Source organism: Clytia hemisphaerica, unplaced genomic scaffold (genome assembly GCF_902728285.1).
Source record: "Clytia hemisphaerica strain Z4C2 unplaced genomic scaffold, Clytia hemisphaerica genome assembly, whole genome shotgun sequence".
In the NCBI taxonomy this organism is placed as follows: Eukaryota; Metazoa; Cnidaria; class Hydrozoa; order Leptothecata; family Clytiidae; genus Clytia; species Clytia hemisphaerica.
Genome location: NW_027103250.1, coordinates 71,478 through 98,477, shown reverse-complemented (window position 1 = coordinate 98,477; position 27,000 = coordinate 71,478). Strand labels below are relative to the sequence as shown.

The following is a 27,000-nucleotide window of genomic DNA, read 5'->3' as shown; positions in this document are numbered from 1 at the left end:
AGAATTTCACCAGAAACTTCATATTGATTATCAGGTTTGTTCGGCTTTGACAAACAGCTCTATAAATGAAAGGAAGACATTATATTTATTTTTTGGTTATTGTTGAAATTAGTATGTAAAATAATCGGCCTCGCGGTCCAAAGTAGGCTATTCTATAGTCTAAGACGAATTCGAATATAAAAGATTAACCTCAAACACGCAAATTAGCAGTCGGGCGGAAATTTAGTCTGCGCGGGCGAAAAATAGTCTGAGGGGCTCAATGTCGTAAACATAGACTCTTTTTTCCGCATACAAATATGTAATATCGTAATATCATAATAATATATTACACGGACGATAGCATCGTCTAGGTCCAAAGCTGACTAAGGTGTGTCAACGTTTATACCAGTATCTTCGACATTGGTGTACCAGTCACACAGTTCACAAACCGTTCAAATCAAAATCACATCCGCGAGCGAAATGAAGAGTATATAGTGTTTTGTTTTCCGAGAATAAATAAGCATTTCTTGAAACCTCTCGCCCCCATCCCCCACACAAACAAAAAAGTCTGAATCGCAGAACGATAAGAATTTTAACTTTTTCGCAAGAGTATGAGAGAAACCCGCCACTTACAGTTAAACTTTATAACTTTCAAGAGAACATAGCCTGTACCACCCCGCCGCCACACGGGCGTTTTTTATATCTCCCGTTATCTTTTCAGTCAACAAAGAAGAGTCTGGTACAGGCTGAAGAGAACAATGCTACTTCGGCTACTTACCGGTTTTTTTGGTATACAAACAACTTGGATTTGACACACAAGAAGTCGTCTCTGCTTTTATTCTTTCACTTACTTAAAATTAACTTGGTTGGTCCTTTAAAAGCTATTCGAATTTATACGGATGATCTTTCTAAACAACTAGGACGAGTTCAGACAAATTTCAACCTCGAAAAAACACGCCAAAAAAAAAACAACACAAAAATCCGATCTCCATCGCACCAGTTTTGATAATACAATCGAAAGACATAATACATAAGACATAATTTTCATCGACGCAAATGAATTTACTTATGGAATGGAGAGTTTTAAGTAAAAGGCTGAGAATATACCTGAAATTCTAAATGTGTAGCTTTGGTGGTGTATCCACACGCACACGAAAAACTTAAGACTACTCAGATAGACATAAAGGTAGAGGTCATTCTAAAGTCACACTTCTTCAATCCGTCAGTGGTGATTAAGATCCAGACGCTATCGGGGCTAATTTCCTCATCAATTTAGAAAATAGATAAGGCATGGGAACGCAGTCGATGACATTAACAACAAGAAAAAATGCTCTTAAAAGTTTTTGTTATATTAACTTAATAATGGTTTGCTCGTATGGCTTTTGCTAGCCCCCGTAGCCCCTTCCCTTCAAAATTCCAGCTCCCTCTAAATATAAGAGTCCGACTTAATATTTCAAAATTTTTAGTTCCTACCTTTTTTTTGGGCTTTTTGGGCTTTTTTGACCAATCTTGCTCCACATCCGTGTCAATCTAATGTGAATTAAAATTGATGAGTAAGCAAACGATATCACTCTTATTTAAAAACAAAACCTTTAATTTAACAGTCACTATTGCAAATTAGGCTATGATGGCCAAACTAGGATGTTCACCTAATTAGGCTAGAATTTATATCCTAGTTAGGATATTAATAGCTTAATTTGGATATATGAAATATTCAAACCTAAATATCTTGAGAACAAGTAAAATCCGCGTCAATCTTACTACATGGACTTGTTACTTGTACTAAGAAGAGTATTTAAAGCGAAAAACTTTTCCTTATTTAGAGCGGAGTGAAAAGATGTGATTATCTTATTAAAATTAGCTTAATTTGGCCATGATAGCCAAATTAAGCCGATTTAAGTTCTACATGCAGCGCGCCATTTTTTGTCTGAAAAATGAAAACATCTTAGTATCATAATATATTGTTGTTATCGTGGGCTTTATTTAAAAGTATAGTTTTTTGGTTTTGCTGATCTTAAAGATATGTTATTAAGATATTAAATTTACACTTGATAGATTGATTAAATATTTAAATTGAGGAAGGTCTTTTTTTCGTTTTGAAATGACCTTTGCGCTATTAATGATAGAGATGATTTTTTCTCATGTTATAATGATATATATCCGGAAGAGCTACAGTTGAAAGTTGAACATCATGGAACACATGCAACGTTTTTGGATTTAGATATAAGCATTGAAAATAACATCTTTCGCTACAAATTGTTTGACAAGAGAGACGCCTTTCCCTTTTTCATTGTGAGAATGCCACATAAAGATAGTAATTTACCATCAATCATCTTTTACAGCTCTATATATTCTGAGGTCCTACGCATTGCTAGATGCACTCTTCTTTTTGAAGATGTTCTGCCCAGAATTTCAGAACTTTTCAAGCGCATGCTCAATCAGGGAGCTGAAAGATCTTTCTTGCGAAAACAAATAGTAAAGTGTTTTGATAGATTTCCAGAGACTTTTATGAAATTCGGAGAATCTTTAAATGGTTTTTTTAGCGCAACTGCATTTTGAAAAATTGAAACATTTTTTTTTTTTTTTTTTTTTTTTTTTTATTATGTATTGTATGTTAGTTTTCTCAGTCATTTCTTTTTCGTTCTTTCCCGTACAGACGGCTGCACGGACTTTAGGTGTCGAACCGGGTTCTGGGCCTACTTTTTAAAAAATTTGTGTTTTTTGTCGTTTGTCTTGTTCTTGTTCTTGTCTGTTGTTTACCCTTTTTTGTTTCTTTGTATTTGTGTGGGAGTTTTTGTTTATTTTTCTATGTTTGTTAGTTTGTTTGGACTGCGGGTCGGTTCAGGGTTATGCAATCTGGGGGAGGCTGAGTGTTGGACGTCCATAAAACATGTTTAAAGCCGCTGCACCTGTCGCAAGTCAGGGACTCCAGATTGCATTGGTTGGGTTTTTGAGTGGGTTTTGGTGTTTGTGTTTTTCTGCTTGGCTTTTTAAACTTTATGTCTATTGGTTTGTTGGTTCTTTTTCGCATAAAATTCTCATTTCTTGACAGGATGTTTGATTGGTTTGATTTATATATTTAGAAAAATTCAAAAAAAATGGAAAAAAACGTATAATTATAAAAATATTAGTGCCTTTTTATGTTTCATCTTTATTTTATTTCGTATTTTCAACACTTTCTCTCCTTGAGGTCAGATCTCTGATCTTCACCATATATATATAGCTGACAAGGTTGTTTATAAAATCTAAAAGTTTACAAAGCAAGTTTATCATGAAGATAAAAAATAGATAGATAAAACATGTTTCTAAAGCAAAGTTCGGATTACGTTTGTTTACATTAATCTTGAAATAATTTCGACTGTACTGCTGTATATATGTAAACATAATTTTGCTGAAGCAGCATAATATTTATAAACTAATATTAATATTTAAAAACTGAATATTTTCTCAGTCCGCTCAAATTTTACCCAAAAAAACATTCGGAACTTATTCAAATAAATAAGAATTCGACATATAAAGCTAACTATTGACGCGGATTTTGAAATCCAAGTCAAAAATTTGGGGCATTTTGTTCCTTCCTAATTAGGCTACAATTTCTGGCTTAATTAAGCCATCGTATCCAAGTTAGGCCAGAATCGGCGAACATAGCCTAATTTGCAATAGTTCCTGACTGTTTAAGAAAGACTGTTTTTCAAAACAAATTGGGACTTACTTATGGATCTGCTATTTGGCGTGTAACTGGGCGGCGGCGGAAGACGTTATGGAGCCGAGAGAGTTGTCGTCATTCTCTTTTCGTGTCGTAGCCGGCATTTAATACCTGAATTTGAAACATAGCTTCTACCTAAATCAAAACATCTGTTTCAAAACCAGGTTTTTAATTTCTTCAAAAATATTGAAGTTGTGGGGAAGCAATTTTTTTCCTTTTTGCCTTGTAATCATAAACATATCCATGCAAATAAAATGATCTTGATATAATTTTGCTGACACTTATCTAAGGAAGATGCCCGATGGAAAAGTTTGCCCTGACCAATTCCGAGGATTTCTATGGAAATGGACAAATTATATCAAGGGGTATCAGAAAAGATGGTGTGTGTTGTCAAATGGACTACTCTCCTACTACAGGTAAACAATCCTCGTAATTAATATTTTAAATATATTTAGTTGATCGTGATAATCTACTCTAAAAGCTTTTCTACCTTAAAGAGGCAGCTTTACAGCTCTAAAACAGCATCTAGTAACATGAAAACCAGACATCCTTTTGTTTTAAAATTCTACTCTTCGGGATATGATCACTGCTCTTGTTTTGAATATTTAAGTTCTCCGGATAAATTGCATGCGCACTAGGTTAGGTTAGGTTAGTTTTGATGAAACAATAGAGTTAGTGGAAGTACTTTTTCTATTTCTATTTCTATTGTTTTCTATTTGGTTGAGTCGCAGGAGGCTTTGAGGTCCATTTTCGCAACTATAGACGCTTTCAATTAGCGACCCATCAGCACCTTGAACTGACTACCCAATTCCCCCCTCACAAAGGTTCATTCACTTGCCAAGTGAACCGCTGCGAGTGGGAATCGAACCTTAGTTGCCTGTGCAGCACGATGAAGGCTTCTTCGTAAAAGCGAAAGACATGTATCTATTTTTCGGATCCGGCAAGCGGGAATAGTGCCAGGACCTGCAAGCGACCTGGTAGGGTTGGGTATGGGTGTGGGTTGGGTGTGGTTACGTATCAGATTGGCTAGGAATTTGGTTATTATCAGTTAGGGTTAGGGTTGGAGCTCGAAAAAAGCACTCTTTTGTGATTTTCTCTTAATACAGTCTGGTCTGCAGTTTGTACAATATAAATAGCCATCAGAAACGCTCTTTCGGCATGAATCCGTGGCGCAGTGGATAAGGCATTGGGTTTCAAAAACTTCGGAACTTTGCATTTAGTGGGTTCGATTCCCACCGGTGGCGATTTGTCGGTAAGTCATTCAGTAAGTTAGAAAACATAGTGAATAACTCACACAGAACCAGAAAGTCAGAAAAACTACGAACAAGAGACTGGAAAGTACGAAATAAGTCCAGATCTGTCTTTCGTCTTTACGAAGAAGCCACGACCGTGCAGCACAAGTCTTTCAACCGGTATTCCAACGAAGCGATATTTTGGTTTGTACAGAAATTTTGCCTGCTCAAATCTAAACAACAAAATGGTCAAATCTCACTATAAAGCAAAACATTGCGACCAGGGCATTTCCCTGGATAAAAATTCTGGTCACGTGACCATCTGTGATTTTAGACCAATGAAAACCCTTCATTTCCCTGGATTAAAGTTGTGTCTACACTAACACGCAGGAAATGGCTAGAAAAAGAGATAAAAAACCAGCGGTCAAATTAAATTTTTCTCCATTCTTGCGGCAAACATAAAAGACTTTTATTCCTGCAGCTTCCCAACATTCAAGCTCTCAAACATCACAAGCCAAATGAAATTACTTTCGATTTCCCGTAGAAATTATGCGATGAACAATCCGGGGGTCGAAGAATGAAGACTTTTTATTTCCAAACAAGTTATCTTTGCTTATAACAAAATATTACTTTTCAATATATTTGCTAAATATAATGTTTGATTACAAAAATACTTTACACTGTATTTAAAGTTTGAAAAAGTCTATTCTACTTAGCTTTTTGTTTTCATGTCTAACCTCTGTCTCAAAAGAAGTCCCAGAATCCCGAGATTTTTGCAGTCGGGCGTTCAAAACAAAGACGATTTTATTTTCGAGCCCACTTACTAATTTTTCTTTAAGATAGGCATTTCAAATATCAAATTTAAAAATAATAACATAAAACCTTATTTTCTACCGTAAAGTATTTCTTCTAAAATGAAAAAAACAAAATACACTAGAAAAATAAAGAATTTACGAGTGTTATCAAGCCACCTTAACTTTCATTCGTCGTGCGTGATCGATTTGTTGTATACGTCACGATCTATTGTCAACCATTGTCCAATCCCATAAGCAATTGAAGTGCCGTCAGTAATAATCTGAGAAGAGAACAATAACACTATGACATCACACAAATAAATTACGCTGGGAAAGTCTGTGAGGACAACACGCGGTCTTAACTTTTTTCCCTCGTAAGTTTGGGGGGAAAACGAAAGTACTCTATATTTTACGTATGGGGAAGTGTAAGAAAGATTTACAAAATAGAAAAGTTTCATTGTGGGGTAAAGAATTAGTATTGTGAATTTAAAAGCAAGTTTCTATTTTGCAATTTTTCTACAGAGCCAAATAAAGTCTTTTATGTTTGCCGCAAGAAGGGAGAAAATTTTAATTTAACCCCCGGTTTTTTCTCTCTTTTTCTAGCTATTTCCTGTGTGTTAGTGTAGACACAACTTTAATCCGGGGAAATGAAGCGCTTTTATTGGTCTAAAATCACGGATGGTCACGTGACCAGAATTTTTATCCAGGGAAATGCTTTGGCGGCAATGTTTTGCTTTAGTGAGATTGACCATTTTGTTGTTTTGATTTGAGCGGGGGAAATTTCTGTACAAACCAAAATATGGCTTCGTTGGAATACCGGTTGAAACACTTGTGCCAAGGTCAAATTACCACTATACCACTATATACAGTGGGGCTTTCGCATGTCTTTACACGTACGCGAACCTTGCGTGTCAGAGACTCGCAAGCGGCTTCTTTCACTATTGAAAACCTATTTATTGAAGACTCGTAGCCTCGAATTAAAAGGGACACTCAAGCTATTTAAAACAGGTCAAAAGCCTATTATAATTTGCGAGCTATTATGTAGTGCAAACAGAAAACAATAGTCTGCGTGTTGAGTGTCGCAAGTCTTCTTATGTGCGAGTGCTCCTATTGTTGGACGCTTAACAGTTGCTCAAATCGTTTTATAAAAATGTATTGTGCTTAGGATGGAACTAAAAGGCTTGAAATGAAAGAAAGTAAACTTTTTTCTTTTCTCCTTTTTAATTCAATTTTACTTTTCTTTCAGTCTAAAATTTCGAAATGTAGTAAGGAAACAACGAAAACAAATGTTGTTGCTATTAAAAGAATTGAATATAGAAAATTAAATGAAATTAAATGAAACAACTAGAAATTTAATAAAAGTATTAAATTAAGACTTCCTAATCTGAATGTGACGTTCTAATATACAAATACCAGTGGATACCCCTTAAAACCCACAATAAAAAGTGGTACCCTCTATCTCATTGTTTAGTTGGAGTGTAAGGCTGAAACTTTTTGTGTTGAAAGTACGTTGTCTATGATTGTCTTCCCTAGCTTCCCGATGTTTTGTAGAAAACAGTTTTCAGTTTTTCACGAGGAAGTGAAAAAGTGCAGTTTTAGCTATTTACCCCTTAAAACCTACAAAATGGTTTTTCTCGAATAACTTTTTACAAAAAAGTTCTTTTGAACTTAAAATTTTGAACAGTGATTCACTGTAAAGTTACTAATGTTATGAATATACCATTAGTACCTAAATGATCTCAAAAATATGTGTTAAAATCAAAATACCCCTTAAAACCTACAAAAATAAGGCTAAAAACCACAAAGTCCGACCCTTGCTAACGGGATACTCAAGCTGATGGATACAAATTTGGTGTTGCTTCGTGATTCAACGGTTCAAAGACTTGCTAGAAATTCATTCCCACAACAATATTTTCATTTTTCAGGATTTCATGCCTATAATGCAATTGTGTGTGGCTACGGCTACGAAAGGCCAAAACCTTCATTCGCTTCATTTTTGACCTATGGTTCTAATGTTTTTCTAAATCTCCATCAAATTTGTGACATTTTGGTATGCAACATGACCAGGTTTTGAGAAAATCGATTTTCAGATTTTATTGATCATCACCATAAAAGTGCTTTAAAGTAGAATTTTAAGAGCCTGTCATTTTCGTTGGGGTCTATTCACGAAGATGAAAATGATTTTTTCATACCTACCATAAGTATAGGTATCTAAAAAGTATAGGTTTTATGACCTTAAATTCAATTGTGTAATTTCTAGGTCTAAAAAACCTGATTTTTTGAAGGAATTTTTGATAAAATTTTGAATAACTTCGAATTTTAAGATACTTTAGCATCTTTAAAATCCTTAAAATTTGGTATTTTATGAAAGAACATTTATAAGAGGTTGTAAAAAAGTGAAACATACCACATAAAATTAAATCTGGTAGTTATGAAAGCCAAAAATGCAACATTGTGGGTTTTAAGGGGTATGTGGTTTTAAGGGGTATCCACTGGTACTGGATATTTTAACTTGTCTCCCCTGTCCAGAAATCTATTCTGGAAGATTCGTTTTGGAAAGAAGTTTTAACCCTTATTTTTTCACTCTGACACCGTTAACAAAAAACACTGATGAAAGCTGAAGCTTTACCCCCTCGTTTAACCACTTTGGCAATACTTTGTTTATATGGTTAACGTCCACGGGTTAATGTATCGGCATTTCGCTTGGCCAACCATGTCCCAAAAGCTTTTAATACCATCAACTAGTTAATCTTATGTCATCGGTAATGTTATTTCTGAGATGATATTTCATTTCAGCCCATAGCATAGGTTTTTTTAGATTTAATTTTTTTCATCTGAGTTCTTCTAATTTCATTTACTTATAAGCTTATTATTACCCTTTATAAACTATTACAGCGTTAGTCTGATATCAGGGTTCGAATTATAAATTTTAGGAGCTTCCCTATTTTTTTGAGCGAAGCGAGATAAAGGAGCAAAGTAATTATAGACAAAGCAAAGTATAGTGAAGTTTTGAAGTAACGAGTAGATAAAGCAATATATAAACGAGTGAATAAAATTGCGAGTTTATAAAGCAATAGATAAACGAATGAAGAAATAGCCGAGTAGATAAAGCATTAGATAAACGAGTGAATAAAAGCATCGAAATTGCAAGTAGAAAAAGCAATATATAAACGAGTGAATAAAGTGGAGAAATAGCTAGTTGATAAACCAATAGATAAACAAATGAATAAAGTAGCGAAGTGGCAAGTTGATAAAGCAATGGATTTTTAAACGAGTGAATAAATTAGCGAAGTAGTGAGTTTATAAAGCAATAGATAAACGAGTGGATAAAGTAGCGAAGTGACAAGTAGATAAAGCAATAGATAAACGAATGAAGAAAGTAGCAAAGTGGCAAGTTGATAAAGCAATGGATAAACGAGTGAATAAATTAGCGAAGTAGCGAGTTTATAAAGCAATAGATAAACGAATGACGAATGAAGAAAGTAGCGAGCTCGCAAGTTGATAAAGCAATAGATAAACGAGTGAATAAAGTAGCTGAGTAGATAAAGCAATAGATAAACGAGTGAATAAATTAGCGAAGTAGCGAGTTTATAAAGCAATAGATAAACAAATGAAAGAAGTAGCAAAATAGGTGTTTTCTTATAGTTTTTTAAAATCTTTTTGGATCGCTAAAAAATTCACTGCGCATTTTGTGCGAAGCTATAAATTGGAACACTGGATATTGTTTATTATCTCGTCTTTTGGACGCTCTTATTATTCAATAAATACATTGAAAGACTTTTCACAAATGTTTCAGCTGTATGTATCTTCTTTACTTAAAATAGGAGGCCTTTAAATATGAAACGTCAGTAAATACTCACTCGCTTCCCCATTAATTCAAAATAAATAGCTTTGCTTTCCTATTAATCAGCGGTTGAATAGCACGTACCTATTATACTAAACTAAATAGGCCTTTTATAAAAGGTACGAGTTGAGTGTTGGGAGGGAAATTAAAAGCACTCGCATTGAACGAGTCTGAATAAATTGGATTTCTAACACCTATACATTATTTACTCGCAACGCGCGAGCCTCGCGCACACGTAAAGACATGCGAAACCCCCACTGTAGAACAAAAAAAAATAGCAAAAGAACAAAGGAATTACCCATAGCCACGATTTCAAACCATGGGGAATCGCGATTTTACAGAAACAGTCCATCACAAAGTGCCATATAAACAAAACTCAACATTCTCTCAAAAGTTGTCTTTTCGATTTCCCAAACATTCGTCTAAAGCGTTCACTTCCACAATAATTTATGTAATTGCAATTTCGGTCAGTCTACAGTCGGCTTCAACATATACACGTGTTTTTATTTACGTGACCGAAGTGCCTACTAAAACAATCCGGGGGTAAGTGGCGAAGCAACACAGCAGATTATTCATAAAGTAAAGAAATATCTTTTGGCATTGACAATCAAATATAATATATTATTATGTCATATTTCCCTAATTCAAAAATCAAAAATTCATTTTTCATTCGCGAAAAAAAAAAAAAAAAAAAATTTATGTTACATACTAAGACGCCCCCGTCTTTTACTCTCGTTTAAATTCCGATCTCGGAACGTGCAAAACGCCCGTCCGCCCAATATCTACCCAATCAGCTTAAATTCACTTTAATTGGTTATTGACTTTCAAAAGATAGTATTTAAAAATTATGAATTTATAATAATTACAAAAAACAAAAAGTTTGATACTTCATTAGTGAAATATTCAATAAATTCCTGTTTGTGACGCACTGACAAATGGGAATCCTCGTATCGAATAAAGCATCTTCTGAAAATTTCATTCTTCCCCATGCCATAAACGTGAAAGTGAAAAATGAAGAAGCTTTCATTTTCTGAATGTCTTTTTTAATTTGCCATGAAGTGTTACCATCAACTGCTCTAACTTGGGACAATTAGTGGAAACATGGGATTGTTGATATCTGGCCTTTATTTTCGCTTATGTTATATACTGTTAAATCTCTTAGACAACAAATTTGTTTTTATAACTCCACCAAGTTTTGTCAATCATACTTTCTGTCATAACATGTCACAATAATAACTTTCACTGGGCGAATTGCCATCCCATGATTTGTCAGATAGTCCTAAGTTAGAGCAGTTGACGGTTGGTATAAAATTCCTTATAGAAAGACACATCCTCCCACAAAGAGGCTTCAAAAAAATGACATAGACAAAAATTGTTACTTTCAAAACTACTAAAAGCAGGGGGGGGTCTTGCAGTTACTCCTTGACACTATGTGGAGTAACTGCAATTTTGGACATTTTCTACAGACACCACCACCCTTGCAGTTATTCCATAGTGTACTAACTGATTTTACCCTCAAAATTGGTGTATACCACCCCCAAAAATGCCAAATTTGGCAATTTTTTCACTGAATTCCTCATTTTTGATACCATTTTACTGGGTACGTCTTATTAACGACCGTTCAAATGTTAAATATCTCAATCATTTTCCAAGTTTGTTAAAATACCTTTCATGGCTTGATTGAAGAAAAAATTTTGTGATTTTTTTTTACTTTTGAAAAAAATGTTTTGAATTTTTTTGCTTCCGGAATTTTTAAAAACCTAAAATTTTAAGTGAAAAATTGAAAAATGTGCTCACTTAGTACACCATATCCTACCAAAATCGACAATTTTGGGCTTAGGCACCACCCATGTTGCAGTTAGTCCACTGGTGGAGTAACTGTTTTCCCAAAATTTGGTTTGTATACCACCACGGTAGTAATTGTCATAGTGTTTATATAATAACTGCATGACCCCCCCCTGCTAAAAGCCACATCTAAACATCAGCCAAATGTATTTAGACTTCCAGCCAATAGCCATTTTGTTCTAAATAAATCTGTTTTCATTTTCATTTGTCAAAAATTATCAAAATGCCCGCAAAAGTACTGCTAAGTAAATACGCACAAAATCTGACCAATCAGACTGAACCTGCATTGCAGGGAAAAATCTCCCTGCAGGCGCGTTACCTACGCCAAGGGTTAAACAACCAGTAAAAGTACCGTGAGATCGGGTAACTTGCATCAGTGGAGGCTAACATGCATATCCCTCAAATGAATGACCTGGCTGGTCATTAAAATACAAAGTTATAAATCAAAACAAAAATCGCAGAGTAGAGCTGTGAGTAGAGCTGCGTAGTTCATTTGTTTTGAAATTTTGCTGCTTTGATTGGTCAGTCATTTGATGGCTATGCAAGTTTCCCTCCACTGATGCAAGTTTCCCGACTTCACAGTTTAGGCTAGACTGTGGAAAAAGTTTAACGCTTGAATTCCCAGGCTATAACTTCTAATAAAACTGTTTATATACTCCAGACAGTACTAAACGAGTGTACGATTGTAATAATAATCGAAGGTGGTTTGACCTATGGATTATATCAGTGATTGAATACTTAATCAACTCCAAATCATTGCATTTTCTTTGACCATTTTTTTTTGCTCTATCATTTCGATTACTGTTCGATCACTTTTGATCATATTGAATACCTTCGATTGCGTCGAATGTGTTTCCTCCATATAAAAATATGTATATAAAAACGTGTTATGGGATGATATCAGTTTGTGTAAACGACTTGACTCTTCTGTTCTTACCGTCAACAGCTCTAACTTGGGACTATATCTGACAAAACATTGTGACAGCAATTCAACCACCATTTCACTGAACCTCCAAAGTCATTTAATTAACATAACCGCAAATCATAGATAGCAGGTAGGCTTTCACAACGCAAAAGGAACAAATCTTTGCGATGAGAAAAAACGCGTAAATGCAATTACGCGCATTTGTGCAAGCGTCTGAACACAGATATAGAAAAAAGTCCGTTTTTCTGCGGAAAATTGTGAGATCTGTTATCAACACTCTGTAACTTTGACATGTCAATCAATTGCGCACGCTGGAAAAAAGTCTTAACACAAAACGTGATTAAATTGTTAGTTACTCTTTTTAGATTATGTCCTTTTAAAATGCTTTAAAAATACATTTGGTTGTGATTATGGGATGGTAAAAGTTTGATTGATAAACTTGGTTGAAGGATCAAAACAAATTTGTTGTCAAAGTAATTTAACAGTAAGTGAAAATACAGGCCAGATTGTTAAAAATCCCATGTTAGAGCAGTTGACGGTATGATGGGAGCTCATTCCAGACAAGGAAAAGAGCTTACGAGACTTTACACAAACAAAGAATTCTTAGTTACTAAATAGTTACTAAATAGTTACTAAATAGTTACTAAATAGTTACTAGATAGTTACTAAATAGTTCAAAAGTCATGTAACATAATAAAATTGGAGAATCACATATTATTGGAACTAATTTTCGTAGGAATTGGTTTTAAAGTTTTTGCGTTTTTTTGGCAAAACCGCGAAAATTTGAACCCGCGAAGTACAATATTTTTCCAATTATCGAAAAAACTAGAAAAATCCCTAGGAAAATGAAAGAAATTTTTCAAAGAAAGGGCAAAACCGCGAAAATTAAAACCTGCAAAATGCAATTTTTCAAATTCTTTTTTAGACCGCGAATATTAGTTCCTGCAAAAATTAGTTACAATAAATAAGGTATCTATCTAACCTGCCTTTGTTGTTTTTAGGAATCCAGCCGAAATGAACCACACATGTCGTGGAACAATTAATCTGGCTGGTGCTTTTATTGATACTGTAGATTCGTGCTCTTTCGCTATTAATGGTGGCAGTCAGGTGTGGCATTTGCGTGCTGGTTCTGAGATTGAACGCCAACGATGGGTGACCGCTTTAGAGTTAGCAAAGGCAAAAGCCATCAAGAATATTTCAGGTACGTACTCTATATAGCAGGCTCGCACTTTGCTTAGTATTCTATTATTTTTAATCAACAATATAGCCATTGTTTAGGTACCAAAGACGAGCTTGCATATATGTTATGATTATAGAGAAAAAAAATGTAATATTTTATAACTAACCTCTTCAAATATCTTTAAAACGTTTTTTCTTTATTTTCTTCTTCCATAAACTTGATCTTCATTTTCTAAATGGATACTGTAACACATTTACATACAAATAGATTTCGGTTCTTAAAATATGGTATGGTATGGTTACCTTTTATTGATCTCCCAAACCAAACAATCCCGAAAGTTGAGGTTCTATGGTAAATTTCATATCACACAAGCCAGCACAAGCTAAAAAGAATGGATTTTCCTTTTTTTTTTTCAATTTAAATGAAAGGTTCACTTGGTGCTGGCTGGTCTACCTATATGTAAATCGAGCGTGTGTTTATTTATCCTGCGCTCGTGCAGGTTTACGACTTGTAGTTTATTTAGAAATAAATGAGAATTGATTTAGATAGGTAAACGGGAATCAGAAACTTCAAAATAACAAGAAATAAAGTTAGCCATTCACCAATTCACTTTCACTTTCGTTTGTAGAAGATGAAAGCGACAGTGATATGGACGATGACATCAGCATAAAATCCATTGGGGCAAAACTCGAAGACCTGACAACATGTAACAGCCTGGTGACGTCACATGGTAGTCTGTTGCAGAAGACAATCAGTGATTTCAGTGACAACAAAGAGACACAAGAAACTTCACAACATTTGAAACACGTCAATGAGAAAGCTCAAATGTTTCGAATCACCTCCAATGCCATGGTCAATGTAAGATTTACGTTTGCTCATCCCCAAAAATTATACGTTTTAGGTTACCATCTTTGTATTCATTTTTTGTTTGAAAAACATCCGGTCTGAAGAAATGTACGTTGGAGTTATAATGGTGCATGTTGATGTTGATGTTGATGTTGATGTAGTATAATTTGTCTTATAAAAGACACTTGAGTCATTCATCCCTAGACGTATTGCTCCGGTGTTTTGAGACGTAGAATGGGGGTTAATACTCATTATAGCACTACGATTCACTTAACAGTGAATATAGCTTCAGCCAGGTCAACCCATACCATGATAGGGGAATTGGAGTTTACCACTTCATTGATATATCCTTCTTCTTGATTCAGGCTTGTTCAGATTTCATGGAATTGGCCAAAACGTATGAGAAGAAGTTTAATAAGTTATTGACAGCTGAACGAAGCAAACGTATGCGATTGGAGGAGACAGTGGAGACCTTGGCTAAACAACACATGAGATTAGAGAGAGCTTGCGAGAAGGAAAAAGGCAAAGAGAAACTCTCAACCACTGTGACCAGCATTGAAAGTCCGACCATCAAAATCCCAATGTCTCCACTCTTGGAAAAAGGTGAACAGATTTTCAATGTTCTTCTTTGAAACAGAGTTCAACTCTAGCGACTCCTAACTAAGCTTTTTTAGAAACAATGGCTTTATCTGCTTTGTTACCCCTTTTTCTTTTACTCCTCGATTCCTGAGCGACTACGTTACGAATATGATCCTTAGAATCGTTACATTCGTAGAAACCTTAGAATCTTCTACCATTAAATTAGAGTCTACTTCTGATTAAAGTGAAAAGTTTGATGTACCTTATAACGTCATCCAGTCTATCGAAAGTGCATTGACTTCAAAGCCTCGAAGGGGCTAAGCCCGAAACTTCTGTATGGGAAATGAAGGCACTAATTTCCCATCCAAAACGCATGGCCCGCGTGGTTTTCACACAACCGCCAGATTGAAAGTAAAACCTATACTCAGATTTCTAAACATATGCCGCTTAAAAACAAAGAAATAGCTTTATTCAATTCGTCATTCTCAATGCGATGCAAATCTTAAGGTTTCACTTTTTCTTGCTTTAGAAAGGTTAAAGATTCATCTCTAACCTCTTTGGGGCTCTCTTTAAACTCAATGCTTAAGTGATAACCAAACTACCATAAAATGAACCTGCAAATTCGCTTAGAAAGAAGAATTTCTCTGTAGAGCTGTACCTCTTTTTTTTGATTGATCTTCAAACTTTTTTATTCTGACCTTCAGAAACGTCAACTGATCAAGAGGATGATGATGACGATCTCTTCGAAGACGCAATGTCTGATTTCCCCGATCAATTCCCCGATAAAAAGAAATCCGATTCGCATTATCAAGATGACGAGATATCTCTCAATGAAGAAGACGCTTCAATTTTGCCGGCACACGATGTTTCGTTGAACGACTTGGAATTGATCAAGCGCTCCTCTTCAGAACAAACGCTTTCACCGAATAAAGAAGCGCCCTCTTCACATCGCCGGTGGCTTTCGGAAGATATCAAAGCTGGCTCTTTCAAAGATGTACGCTGCTTTTTTTTCTCGAGACCTCTTTGTTTTAAAAGCCACTAGTTTATGCCACGATCTGTCAGAGTTAAGTTATCCAGAGTTTCCCATCTCTTTTTAACAGAGGCATTTATATTGTGTTTTTCGTGTATTAGGCAGCTTTTTTAACTTTAAGAGATGTACTTTAGGCGTACAAACTTTCGCTAGCAGAAACTTTTGCGAATCATTGGATAAAAATGAGAATTTTTAAACGAAAATTTGCTAGAAAGTGACAAATGTTCCTTGAATCCGATAAGACGGTTATCCTTTGACTTTAAAAAATGCGTAAAAGGCTAGAAATATGCTGAAAATTTATATTTATTACGATTTCGAAGTTTTCTAGATTTTTTAAAGAAAATTTCGCGAGCATAAACTTTCGCGAGTTAACTTATTAAGAATTTTCAAATACATCAACTTTCGCGAAAAAGGCCAAAATGCCTGAAAAGTTCCTGCTCGCCAAAGTTTGTACGCCTAAAGTAATTGATTGGTAAAATTTAATCAAAACAGAACCTTTTCTTTAACAGATCCCAGCCATCGCGAAATCGACAGAGAGCAAAGTAATTGTTTATCGTAAACGAATTCCAGATCGACCGAACGCGAATCTCAACCTGTGGAGTATCATGAAGAATTGTATCGGAAAAGAACTCAGCAAAATCCCTATGCCGGTATGTTACTCTTCTCTGCTCTTGTTCCAAAAGATCTCAGCAAAATTCCTATGACGGTATGTTAAGTCTTCTCGGTTCTTGTTCCAAAAGAACTCAGCAAAATTCCTATGACGGTATGTTACTCTTCTCGGCTCTTGTTCCAAAAGAACTCAGCAAAATTCCTATGACGGTATGTTAGTCTTCTCGGCTCTTGTTCCAGAAGAACTCGGCAAAATTCCTATGCCGGTATGTTAGTCTTCTCGGCTCTTGTTCCAAAAAGAACTCAGCAAAATTCCTATGCCGGTATGTTAGTCTTCTCGGCTCTTGTTCCAAAAAGAACTCAGCAAAATTCCTATGCCGGTATGTTAGTCTTCTCGGCTCTTGTTCCAAAAGAACTCAGCAAAATTCCTATGACGGTATGTTAGTCTTCTCGGCTCTTGTTCCAAAAGAACTCAGCAAAATTCCTATGCCGGTATGTTAGTCTTCTCGGCTCTTGTTCCAAAAGAGCTCAGCAAAATTCCTATGACGGTATGTTAGTCTTCTCGGCTCTTGTTCCAAAAGAACTCAGCAAAATTCCTATGACGGTATGTTAGTCTTCTCGGCTCTTGTTCCAAAAGAACTCAGCAAAATTCCTATGCCGGTATGTTAGTCTTCTCGGCTCTTGTTCCAAAAGAACTCAGCAAAATTCCTATGACGGTATGTTAGTCTTCTCGGCTCTTGTTCCAAAAGAACTCAGCAAAATTCCTATGCCGGTATGTTACTCTTCTCGGCTCTTGTTCCAAAAGAACTCAGCAAAATTCCTATGACGGTATGTTAGTCTTCTCGGCTCTTGTTCCAAAAGAACTCAGCAAAATTCCTATGCCGGTATGTTAGTCTTCTCGGCTCTTGTTCCAAAAGAACTCAGCAAAATTCCTATGCCGGTATGTTAGTCTTCTCGGCTCTTGTTCCAAAAGAACTCAGCAAAATTCCTATGACGGTATGTTAGTCTTCTCGGCTCTTGTTCCAAAAGAACTCAGCAAAATTCCTATGCCGGTATGTTAGTCTTCTCGGCTCTTGTTCCAAAAGAACTCAGCAAAATTCCTATGACGGTATGTTAGTCTTCTCGGCTCTTGTTCCAAAAGAACTCAGCAAAATTCCTATGCCGGTATGTTAGTCTTCTCGGCTCTTGTTCCAAAATAACTCAGCAAAATTCCTATGACGGTATGTTAGTCTTCTCGGCTCTTGTTCCAAAAGAACTCAGCAAAATTCCTATGCCGGTATGTTACTCTTCTCGGCTCTTGTTCCAAAGAACTCAGCAAAATTCCTATGCCGGTATGTTAGTCTTCTCGGCTCTTGTTCCAAAAGAACTCAGCAAAATTCCTATGCCGGTATGTTAGTCTTCTCGGCTCTTGTTCCAAAAGAACTCAGCAAAATTCCTATGACGGTATGTTAGTCTTCTCGGCTCTTGTTCCAAAAGAACTCAGCAAAATTCCTATGCCGGTATGTTAGTCTTCTCGGCTCTTGTTCCAAAAGAGCTCAGCAAAATTCCTATGACGGTATGTTAGTCTTCTCGGCTCTTGTTCCAAAAGATCTCAGCAAAATTCCTATGACGGTATGTTACTCTTCTCGGCTCTTGTTCCAAAAGAACTCAGCAAAATTCCTATGACGGTATGTTACTCTTCTCGGCTCTTGTTCCAAAGAACTCAGCAAAATTCCTATGCCGGTATGTTAGTCTTCTCGGCTCTTGTTCCAAAAGAACTCAGCAAAATTCCTATGACGGTATGTTACTCTTCTCGGCTCTTGTTCCAAAAGAACTCAGCAAAATTCCTATGCCGGTATGTTAGTCTTCTCGGCTCTTGTTCCAAAAGAACTCAGCAAAATTCCTATGCCGGTATGTTAGTCTTCTCGGCTCTTGTTCCAAAAGAGCTCAGCAAAATTCCTATGACGGTATGTTAGTCTTCTCGGCTCTTGTTCCAAAAGAACTCAGCAAAATTCCTATGCCGGTATGTTAGTCTTCTCGGCTCTTGTTCCAAAAGAACTCAGCAAAATTCCTATGACGGTATGTTACTCTTCTCGGCTCTTGTTCCAAAAGAACTCAGCAAAATTCCTATGCGGTATGTTAGTCTTCTCGGCTCTTGTTCCAAAAGAACTCAGCAAAATTCCTATGACGGTATGTTAGTCTTCTCGGCTCTTGTTCCAAAAGAGCTCAGCAAAATTCCTATGACGGTATGTTACTCTTCTTGGCTCTTGTTCCAAAAGAACTCAGCAAAATTCCTATGACGGTATGTTAGTCTTCTCGGCTCTTGTTCCAAAAGAACTCAGCAAAATTCCTATGCCGGTATGTTACTCTTCTCGGCTCTTGTTCCAAAAGAACTCAGCAAAATTCCTATGCCGGTATGTTAGTCTTCTCGGCTCTTGTTCCAAAAGAGCTCAGCAAAATTCCTATGCCGGTATGTTACTCTTCTCGGCTCTTGTTCCAAAAGAGCTCAGCAAAATTCCTATGCCGGTATGGTACTCTTCTCGGCTCTTGTTCCAAAAGAGCTCAGCAAAATTCCTATGCCGGTATGTTACTCTTCTCGGCTCTTGTTCCAAAAGAGCTCAGCAAAATTCCTATGCTGGTATGTTACTCTTCTCGGCTCTTGTTCCAAAATAACTCAGCAAACTTCCTATGCCGGTATGTTACTCTTCTTGACTCTTGTTCCAAAAGAGCTCAGCAAAATTCCTATGCCGGTATGTTACTCTTCTCGGCTCTTGTTCCAAAAGAACTCAGCAAAATTCCTATGCCGGTATGTTACTCTTCTCGGCTCTTGTTCCAAAAGAACTCAGCAAAATTCCTATGCCGGTATGTTAGTCTTCTCGGCTCTTGTTCCAAAAGATCTCAGCAAAATTCCTATGACGGTATGTTACTCTTCTTGGCTCTTGTTCCAAAAGAACTCAGCAAAATTCCTATGACGGTATGTTAGTCTTCTCGGCTCTTGTTCCAGAAGAACTCGGCAAAATTCCTATGACGGTATGTTAGTCTTCTCGGCTCTTGTTCCAAAAGAACTCAGCAAAATTCCTATGCCGGTATGTTAGTCTTCTCGGCTCTTGTTCCAAAAGAACTCAGCAAAATTCCTATGCCGGTATGTTAGTCTTCTCGGCTCTTGTTCCAAAAGAGCTCAGCAAAATTCCTATGACGGTATGTTAGTCTTCTCGGCTCTTGTTCCAAAAGAACTCAGCAAAATTCCTATGCCGGTATGTTAGTCTTCTCGGCTCTTGTTCCAAAAGAGCTCAGCAAAATTCCTATGCGGTATGTTACTCTTCTCGGCTCTTGTTCCAAAAGAGCTCAGCAAAATTCCTATGCCGGTATGTTACTCTTCTCGGCTCTTGTTCCAAAAGAGCTCAGCAAAATTCCTATGCTGGTATGTTACTCTTCTCGGCTGTTGTTCCAAAAGAACTCAGCAAAATTCCTATGCTGGTATGTTAGTCTTCTCGGCTCTTGTTCCAAAAGAACTCAGCAAAATTCCTATGACGGTATGTTAGTCTTCTCGGCTCTTGTTCCAAAAGAACTCAGCAAAATTCCTATGCCGGTATGTTACTCTTCTCGGCTCTTGTTCCAAAAGAACTCAGCAAAATTCCTATGCCGGTATGTTAGTCTTCTCGGCTCTTGTTCCAAAAGAACTCAGCAAAATTCCTATGACGGTATGTTAGTCTTCTCGGCTCTTGTTCCAAAAGAACTCAGCAAAATTCCTATGCTGGTATGTTAGTCTTCTCGGCTCTTGTTCCAAAAGAACTCAGCAAAATTCCTATGCCGGTATGTTAGTCTTCTCGGCTCTTGTTCCAAAAGAACTCAGCAAAATTCCTATGACGGTATGTTAGTCTTCTCGGCTCTTGTTCCAAAAGAACTCAGCAAAATTCCTATGCCGGTATGTTAGTCTTCTCGGCTCTTGTTCCAAAATAACTCAGCAAAATTCCTATGACGGTATGTTAGTCTTCTCGGCTCTTGTTCCAAAAGATCTCAGCAAAATTCCTATGACGGTATGTTACTCTTCTCGGCTCTTGTTCCAAAAGAACTCAGCAAAATTCCTATGACGGTATGTTAGTCTTCTCGGCTCTTGTTCCAAAAGAACTCAGCAAAATTCCTATGCTGGTATGTTAGTCTTCTCGGCTCTTGTTCCAAAAGAACTCAGCAAAATTCCTATGACGGTATGTTAGTCTTCTCGGCTCTTGTTCCAAAAGATCTCAGCAAAATTCCTATGACGGTATGTTACTCTTCTCGGCTCTTGTTCCAAAAGAACTCAGCAAAATTCCTATGCCGGTATGTTAGTCTTCTCGGCTCTTGTTCCAAAAGAACTCAGCAAAATTCCTATGCTGGTATGTTAGTCTTCTCGGCTCTTGTTCCAAAAGAACTCAGCAAAATTCCTATGACGGTATGTTAGTCTTCTCGGCTCTTGTTCCAAAATAACTCAGCAAAATTCCTATGACGGTATGTTAGTCTTCTCGGCTCTTGTTCCAAAAGATCTCAGCAAAATTCCTATGACGGTATGTTACTCTTCTCGGCTCTTGTTCCAAAAGAACTCAGCAAAATTCCTATGCCGGTATGTTAGTCTTCTCGGCTCTTGTTCCAAAAGAACTCAGCAAAATTCCTATGCCGGTATGTTAGTCTTCTCGGCTCTTGTTTCAAAAGAACTCAGCAGAATTCCTATGCCGGTATGTTAGTCTTCTCGGCTCTTGTTCCAAAAGAGCTCAGCAAAATTCCTATGCCGGTATGTTACTCTTCTCGGCTCTTGTTCCAAAAGAGCTCAGCAAAATTCCTATGCTGGTATGTTACTCTTCTCGGCTGTTGTTCCAAAAGAACTCAGCAAAATTCCTATGCTGGTATGTTAGTCTTCTCGGCTCTTGTTCCAAAAGAACTCAGCAAAATTCCTATGACGGTATGTTAGTCTTCTCGGCTCTTGTTCCAAAAGAACTCAGCAAAATTCCTATGCCGGTATGTTAGTCTTCTCGGCTCTTGTTCCAAAAGAACTCAGCAAAATTCCTATGCCGGTATGTTAGTCTTCTCGGCTCTTGTTCCAAAAGAACTCAGCAAAATTCCTATGCGGTATGTTAGTCTTCTCGGCTCTTGTTCCAAAAGAACTCAGCAAAATTCCTATGACGGTATGTTAGTCTTCTCGGCTCTTGTTCCAAAAGAACTCAGCAAAATTCCTATGACGGTATGTTAGTCTTCTCGGCTCTTGTTCCAAAAGAGCTCAGCAAAATTCCTATGACGGTATGTTACTTCTCGGCTCTTGTTCCAAAAGAACTCAGCAAAATTCCTATGACGGTATGTTAGTCTTCTCGGCTCTTGTTCCAAAAGAACTCAGCAAAATTCCTATGCCGGTATGTTACTCTTCTCGGCTCTTGTTCCAAAAGAACTCAGCAAAATTCCTATGCCGGTATGTTACTCTTCTCGGCTCTTGTTCCAAAAGAGCTCAGCAAAATTCCTATGCCGGTATGTTACTCTTCTCGGCTCTTGTTCCAAAAGAGCTCAGCAAAATTCCTATGCCGGTATGTTACTCTTCTCGGCTCTTGTTCCAAAAGAGCTCAGCAAAATTCCTATGCCGGTATGTTACTCTTCTCGGCTCTTGTTCCAAAAGAACTCAGCAAAATTCCTATGCTGGTATGTTACTCTTCTCGGCTCTTGTTCCAAAATAACTCAGCAAAATTCCTATGCCGGTATGTTAGTCTTCTCGGCTCTTGTTCCAAAAGAACTCAGCAAAATTCCTATGCCGGTATGTTACTCTTCTCGGCTCTTGTTCCAAAAGAACTCAGCAAAATTCCTATGCCGGTATGTTAGTCTTCTCGGCTCTTGTTCCAAAAGAACTCAGCAAAATTCCTATGCCGGTATGTTAGTCTTCTCGGCTCTTGTTCCAAAAGAACTCAGCAAAATTCCTATGACGGTATGTTACTCTTCTCGGCTCTTGTTCCAAAAGAACTCAGCAAAATTCCTATGACGGTATGTTAGTCTTCTCGGCTCTTGTTCCAAAAGAACTCAGCAAAATTCCTATGACGGTATGTTAGTCTTCTCGGCTCTTGTTCCAAAAGAACTCAGCAAAATTCCTATGCCGGTATGTTAGTCTTCTCGGCTCTTGTTCCAAAAGAACTCAGCAAAATTCCTATGCCGGTATGTTAGTCTTCTCGGCTCTTGTTCCAAAAGAGCTCAGCAAAATTCCTATGACGGTATGTTAGTCTTCTCGGTTCTTGTTCCAAAAGAACTCAGCAAAATTCATATGCCGGTATGTTACTCTTCTCGGCTCTTGTTCCAAAAGAGCTCAGCAAAATTCCTATGCCGGTATGTTAGTCTTCTCGGCTCTTGTTCCAAAAGAGCTCAGCAAAATTCCTATGCCGGTATGTTACTCTTCTCGGCTCTTGTTCCAAAAGAGCTCAGCAAAATTCCTATGCTGGTATGTTACTCTTCTCGGCTGTTGTTCCAAAAGAACTCAGCAAAATTCCTATGCTGGTATGTTAGTCTTCTCGGCTCTTGTTCCAAAAGAACTCAGCAAAATTCCTATGACGGTATGTTAGTCTTCTCGGCTCTTGTTCCAAAAGAACTCAGCAAAATTCCTATGCCGGTATGTTAGTCTTCTCGGCTCTTGTTCCAAAAGAACTCAGCAAAATTCCTATGCCGGTATGTTAGTCTTCTCGGCTCTTGTTCCAAAAGAACTCAGCAAAATTCCTATGACGGTATGTTAGTCTTCTCGGCTCTTGTTCCAAAAGAACTCAGCAAAATTCCTATGCTGGTATGTTAGTCTTCTCGGCTCTTGTTCCAAAAGAACTCAGCAAAATTCCTATGCCGGTATGTTAGTCTTCTCGGCTCTTGTTCCAAAAGAACTCAGCAAAATTCCTATGACGGTATGTTAGTCTTCTCGGCTCTTGTTCCAAAAGAACTCAGCAAAATTCCTATGCCGGTATGTTAGTCTTCTCGGCTCTTGTTCCAAAATAACTCAGCAAAATTCCTATGACGGTATGTTAGTCTTCTCGGCTCTTGTTCCAAAAGATCTCAGCAAAATTCCTATGACGGTATGTTACTCTTCTTGGCTCTTGTTCCAAAAGAACTCAGCAAAATTCCTATGACGGTATGTTAGTCTTCTCGGCTCTTGTTCCAAAAGAACTCAGCAAAATTCCTATGCTGGTATGTTAGTCTTCTCGGCTCTTGTTCCAAAATAACTCAGCAAAATTCCTATGACGGTATGTTAGTCTTCTCGGCTCTTGTTCCAAAAGATCTCAGCAAAATTCCTATGACGGTATGTTACTCTTCTCGGCTCTTGTTCGAAAAGAACTCAGCAAAATTCCTATGCCGGTATGTTAGTCTTCTCGGCTCTTGTTCCAAAAGAACTCAGCAAAATTCCTATGCTGGTATGTAAGTCTTCTCGGCTCTTGTTCCAAAAGAACTCAGCAAAATTCCTATGACGGTATGTTAGTCTTCTCGGCTCTTGTTCCAAAATAACTCAGCAAAATTCCTATGACGGTATGTTAGTCTTCTCGGCTCTTGTTCCAAAAGATCTCAGCAAAATCCTATGACGGTATGTTACTCTTCTCGGCTCTTGTTCCAAAAGAACTCAGCAAAATTCCTATGCCGGTATGTTTGTCTTCTCGGCTCTTGTTCCAAAAGAACTCAGCAAAATTCCTATGCCGGTATGTTAGTCTTCTCAGCTCTTGTTTCAAAAGAACTCAGCAGAATTCCTATGCCGGTATGTTAGTCTTCTCGGCTCTTGTTCCAAAAGAGCTCAGCAAAATTCCTATGCCGGTATGTTACTCTTCTCGGCTCTTGTTCCAAAAGAGCTCAGCAAAATTCCTATGCTGGTATGTTACTCTTCTCGGCTGTTGTTCCAAAAGAACTCAGCAAAATTCCTATGCTGGTATGTTAGTCTTCTCGGCTCTTGTTCCAAAAGAACTCAGCAAAATTCCTATGACGGTATGTTAGTCTTCTCGGCTCTTGTTCCAAAAGAACTCAGCAAAATTCCTATGCCGGTATGTTAGTCTTCTCGGCTCTTGTTCCAAAAGAACTCAGCAAAATTCCTATGCCGGTATGTTAGTCTTCTCGGCTCTTGTTCCAAAAGAACTCAGCAAAATTCCTATGCTGGTATGTTAGTCTTCTCGGCTCTTGTTCCAAAAGAACTCAGCAAAATTCCTATGACGGTATGTTAGTCTTCTCGGCTCTTGTTCCAAAATAACTCAGCAAAATTCCTATGACGGTATGTTAGTCTTCTCGGCTCTTGTTCCAAAAGATCTCAGCAAAATTCCTATGACGGTATGTTACTCTTCTCGGCTCTTGTTCCAAAAGAACTCAGCAAAATTCCTATGCCGGTATGTTAGTCTTCTCGGCTCTTGTTCCAAAAGAACTCAGCAAAATTCCTATGCCGGTATGTTAGTCTTCTCAGCTCTTGTTTCAAAAGAACTCAGCAGAATTCCTATGCCGGTATGTTAGTCTTCTCGGCTCTTGTTCCAAAAGAGCTCAGCAAAATTCCTATGCCGGTATGTTACTCTTCTCGGCTCTTGTTCCAAAAGAGCTCAGCAAAATTCCTATGCTGGTATGTTACTCTTCTCGGCTGTTGTTCCAAAAGAACTCAGCAAAATTCCTATGCTGGTATGTTAGTCTTCTCGGCTCTTGTTCCAAAAGAACTCAGCAAAATTCCTATGACGGTATGTTAGTCTTCTCGGCTCTTGTTCCAAAATAACTCAGCAAAATTCCTATGACGGTATGTTAGTCTTCTCGGCTCTTGTTCCAAAAGATCTCAGCAAAATTCCTATGACGGTATGTTACTCTTCTCGGCTCTTGTTCCAAAAGAACTCAGCAAAATTCCTATGCCGGTATGTTTGTCTTCTCGGCTCTTGTTCCAAAAGAACTCAGCAAAATTCCTATGCCGGTATGTTAGTCTTCTCGGCTCTTGTTCCAAAAGAACTCAGCAAAATTCCTATGCCGGTATGTTAGTCTTCTCGGCTCTTGTTCCAAAAGAGCTCAGCAAAATTCCTATGCCGGTATGTTACTCTTCTCGGCTCTTGTTCCAAAAGAGCTCAGCAAAATTCCTATGCTGGTATGTTACTCTTCTCGGCTGTTGTTCCAAAAGAACTCAACAAAATTCCTATGCTGGTATGTTTGTCTTCTCGGCTCTTGTTCCAAAAGATCTCAGCAAAATTCCTATGACGGTATGTTACTCTTCTTGGCTCTTGTTCCAAAAGAACTCAGCAAAATTCCTATGACGGTATGTTAGTCTTCTCGGCTCTTGTTCCAAAAGAACTCAGCAAAATTCCTATGCCGGTATGTTACTCTTCTCGGCTCTTGTTCCAAAAGAGCTCAGCAAAATTCCTATGCTGGTATGTTACTCTTCTCGGCTGTTGTTCCAAAAGAACTCAGCAAAATTCCTATGCTGGTATGTTTGTCTTCTCGGCTCTTGTTCCAAAAGATCTCAGCAAAATTCCTATGACGGTATGTTACTCTTCTTGGCTCTTGTTCCAAAAGAACTCAGCAAAATTCCTATGACGGTATGTTAGTCTTCTCGGCTCTTGTTCCAAAAGAACTCAGCAAAATTCCTATGCCGGTATGTTAGTCTTCTCGGCTCTTGTTCCAAAAAGAACTCAGCAAAATTCCTATGACGGTATGTTAGTCTTCTCGGCTCTTGTTCCAAAAGATCTCAGCAAAATTCCTATGACGGTATGTTACTCTTCTTGGCTCTTGTTCCAAAAGAACTCAGCAAAATTCCTATGACGGTATGTTAGTCTTCTCGGCTCTTGTTCCAAAAGAACTCAGCAAAATTCCTATGCCGGTATGTTAGTCTTCTCGGCTCTTGTTCCAAAATAACTCAGCAAAATTCCTATGACGGTATGTTAGTCTTCTCGGCTCTTGTTCCAAAAGATCTCAGCAAAATTCCTATGACGGTATGTTACTCTTCTTGGCTCTTGTTCCAAAAGAACTCAGCAAAATTCCTATGACGGTATGTTAGTCTTCTCGGCTCTTGTTCCAAAAGAACTGAGCAAAATTCCTATGCTGGTATGTTAGTCTTCTCGGCTCTTGTTCCAAAATAACTCAGCAAAATTCCTATGACGGTATGTTAGTCTTCTCGGCTCTTGTTCCAAAAGATCTCAGCAAAATTCGTATGACGGTATGTTACTCTTCTCGGCTCTTGTTCCAAAAGAACTCAGCAAAATTCCTATGCCGGTATGTTAGTCTTCTCGGCTCTTGTTCCAAAAGAACTCAGCAAAATTCCTATGCTGGTATGTTAGTCTTCTCGGCTCTTGTTCCAAAAGAACTCAGCAAAATTCCTATGACGGTATGTTAGTCTTCTCGGCTCTTGTTCCAAAATAACTCAGCAAAATTCCTATGACGGTATGTTAGTCTTCTCGGCTCTTGTTCCAAAAGATCTCAGCAAAATTCCTATGACGGTATGTTACTCTTCTCGGCTCTTGTTCCAAAAGA

At 37.7% G+C, this 27,000-nt stretch overlaps 1 protein-coding gene across 1 annotated transcript in view; it reads left to right on the top strand.

Moving 5' to 3' along the window:
- Window positions 1-3,836: 3,836 nt before the first annotated feature.
- The window catches only part of LOC136824852 (oxysterol-binding protein 1-like), a 37,431-nt gene continuing 14,267 nt past the window's right edge, over window positions 3,837-27,000 (top strand). Inside the window, exons 1-6 of the mRNA XM_067080830.1 lie at window positions 3,837-4,101; window positions 13,327-13,526; window positions 14,134-14,363; window positions 14,717-14,954; window positions 15,635-15,924; window positions 16,470-16,610. Of these exons, the coding sequence (XP_066936931.1) occupies window positions 3,980-4,101; window positions 13,327-13,526; window positions 14,134-14,363; window positions 14,717-14,954; window positions 15,635-15,924; window positions 16,470-16,610 (1,221 nt within the window). The 5' untranslated portion in view covers window positions 3,837-3,979. The remainder of the gene's footprint in view (window positions 4,102-13,326; window positions 13,527-14,133; window positions 14,364-14,716; window positions 14,955-15,634; window positions 15,925-16,469; window positions 16,611-27,000) is intronic.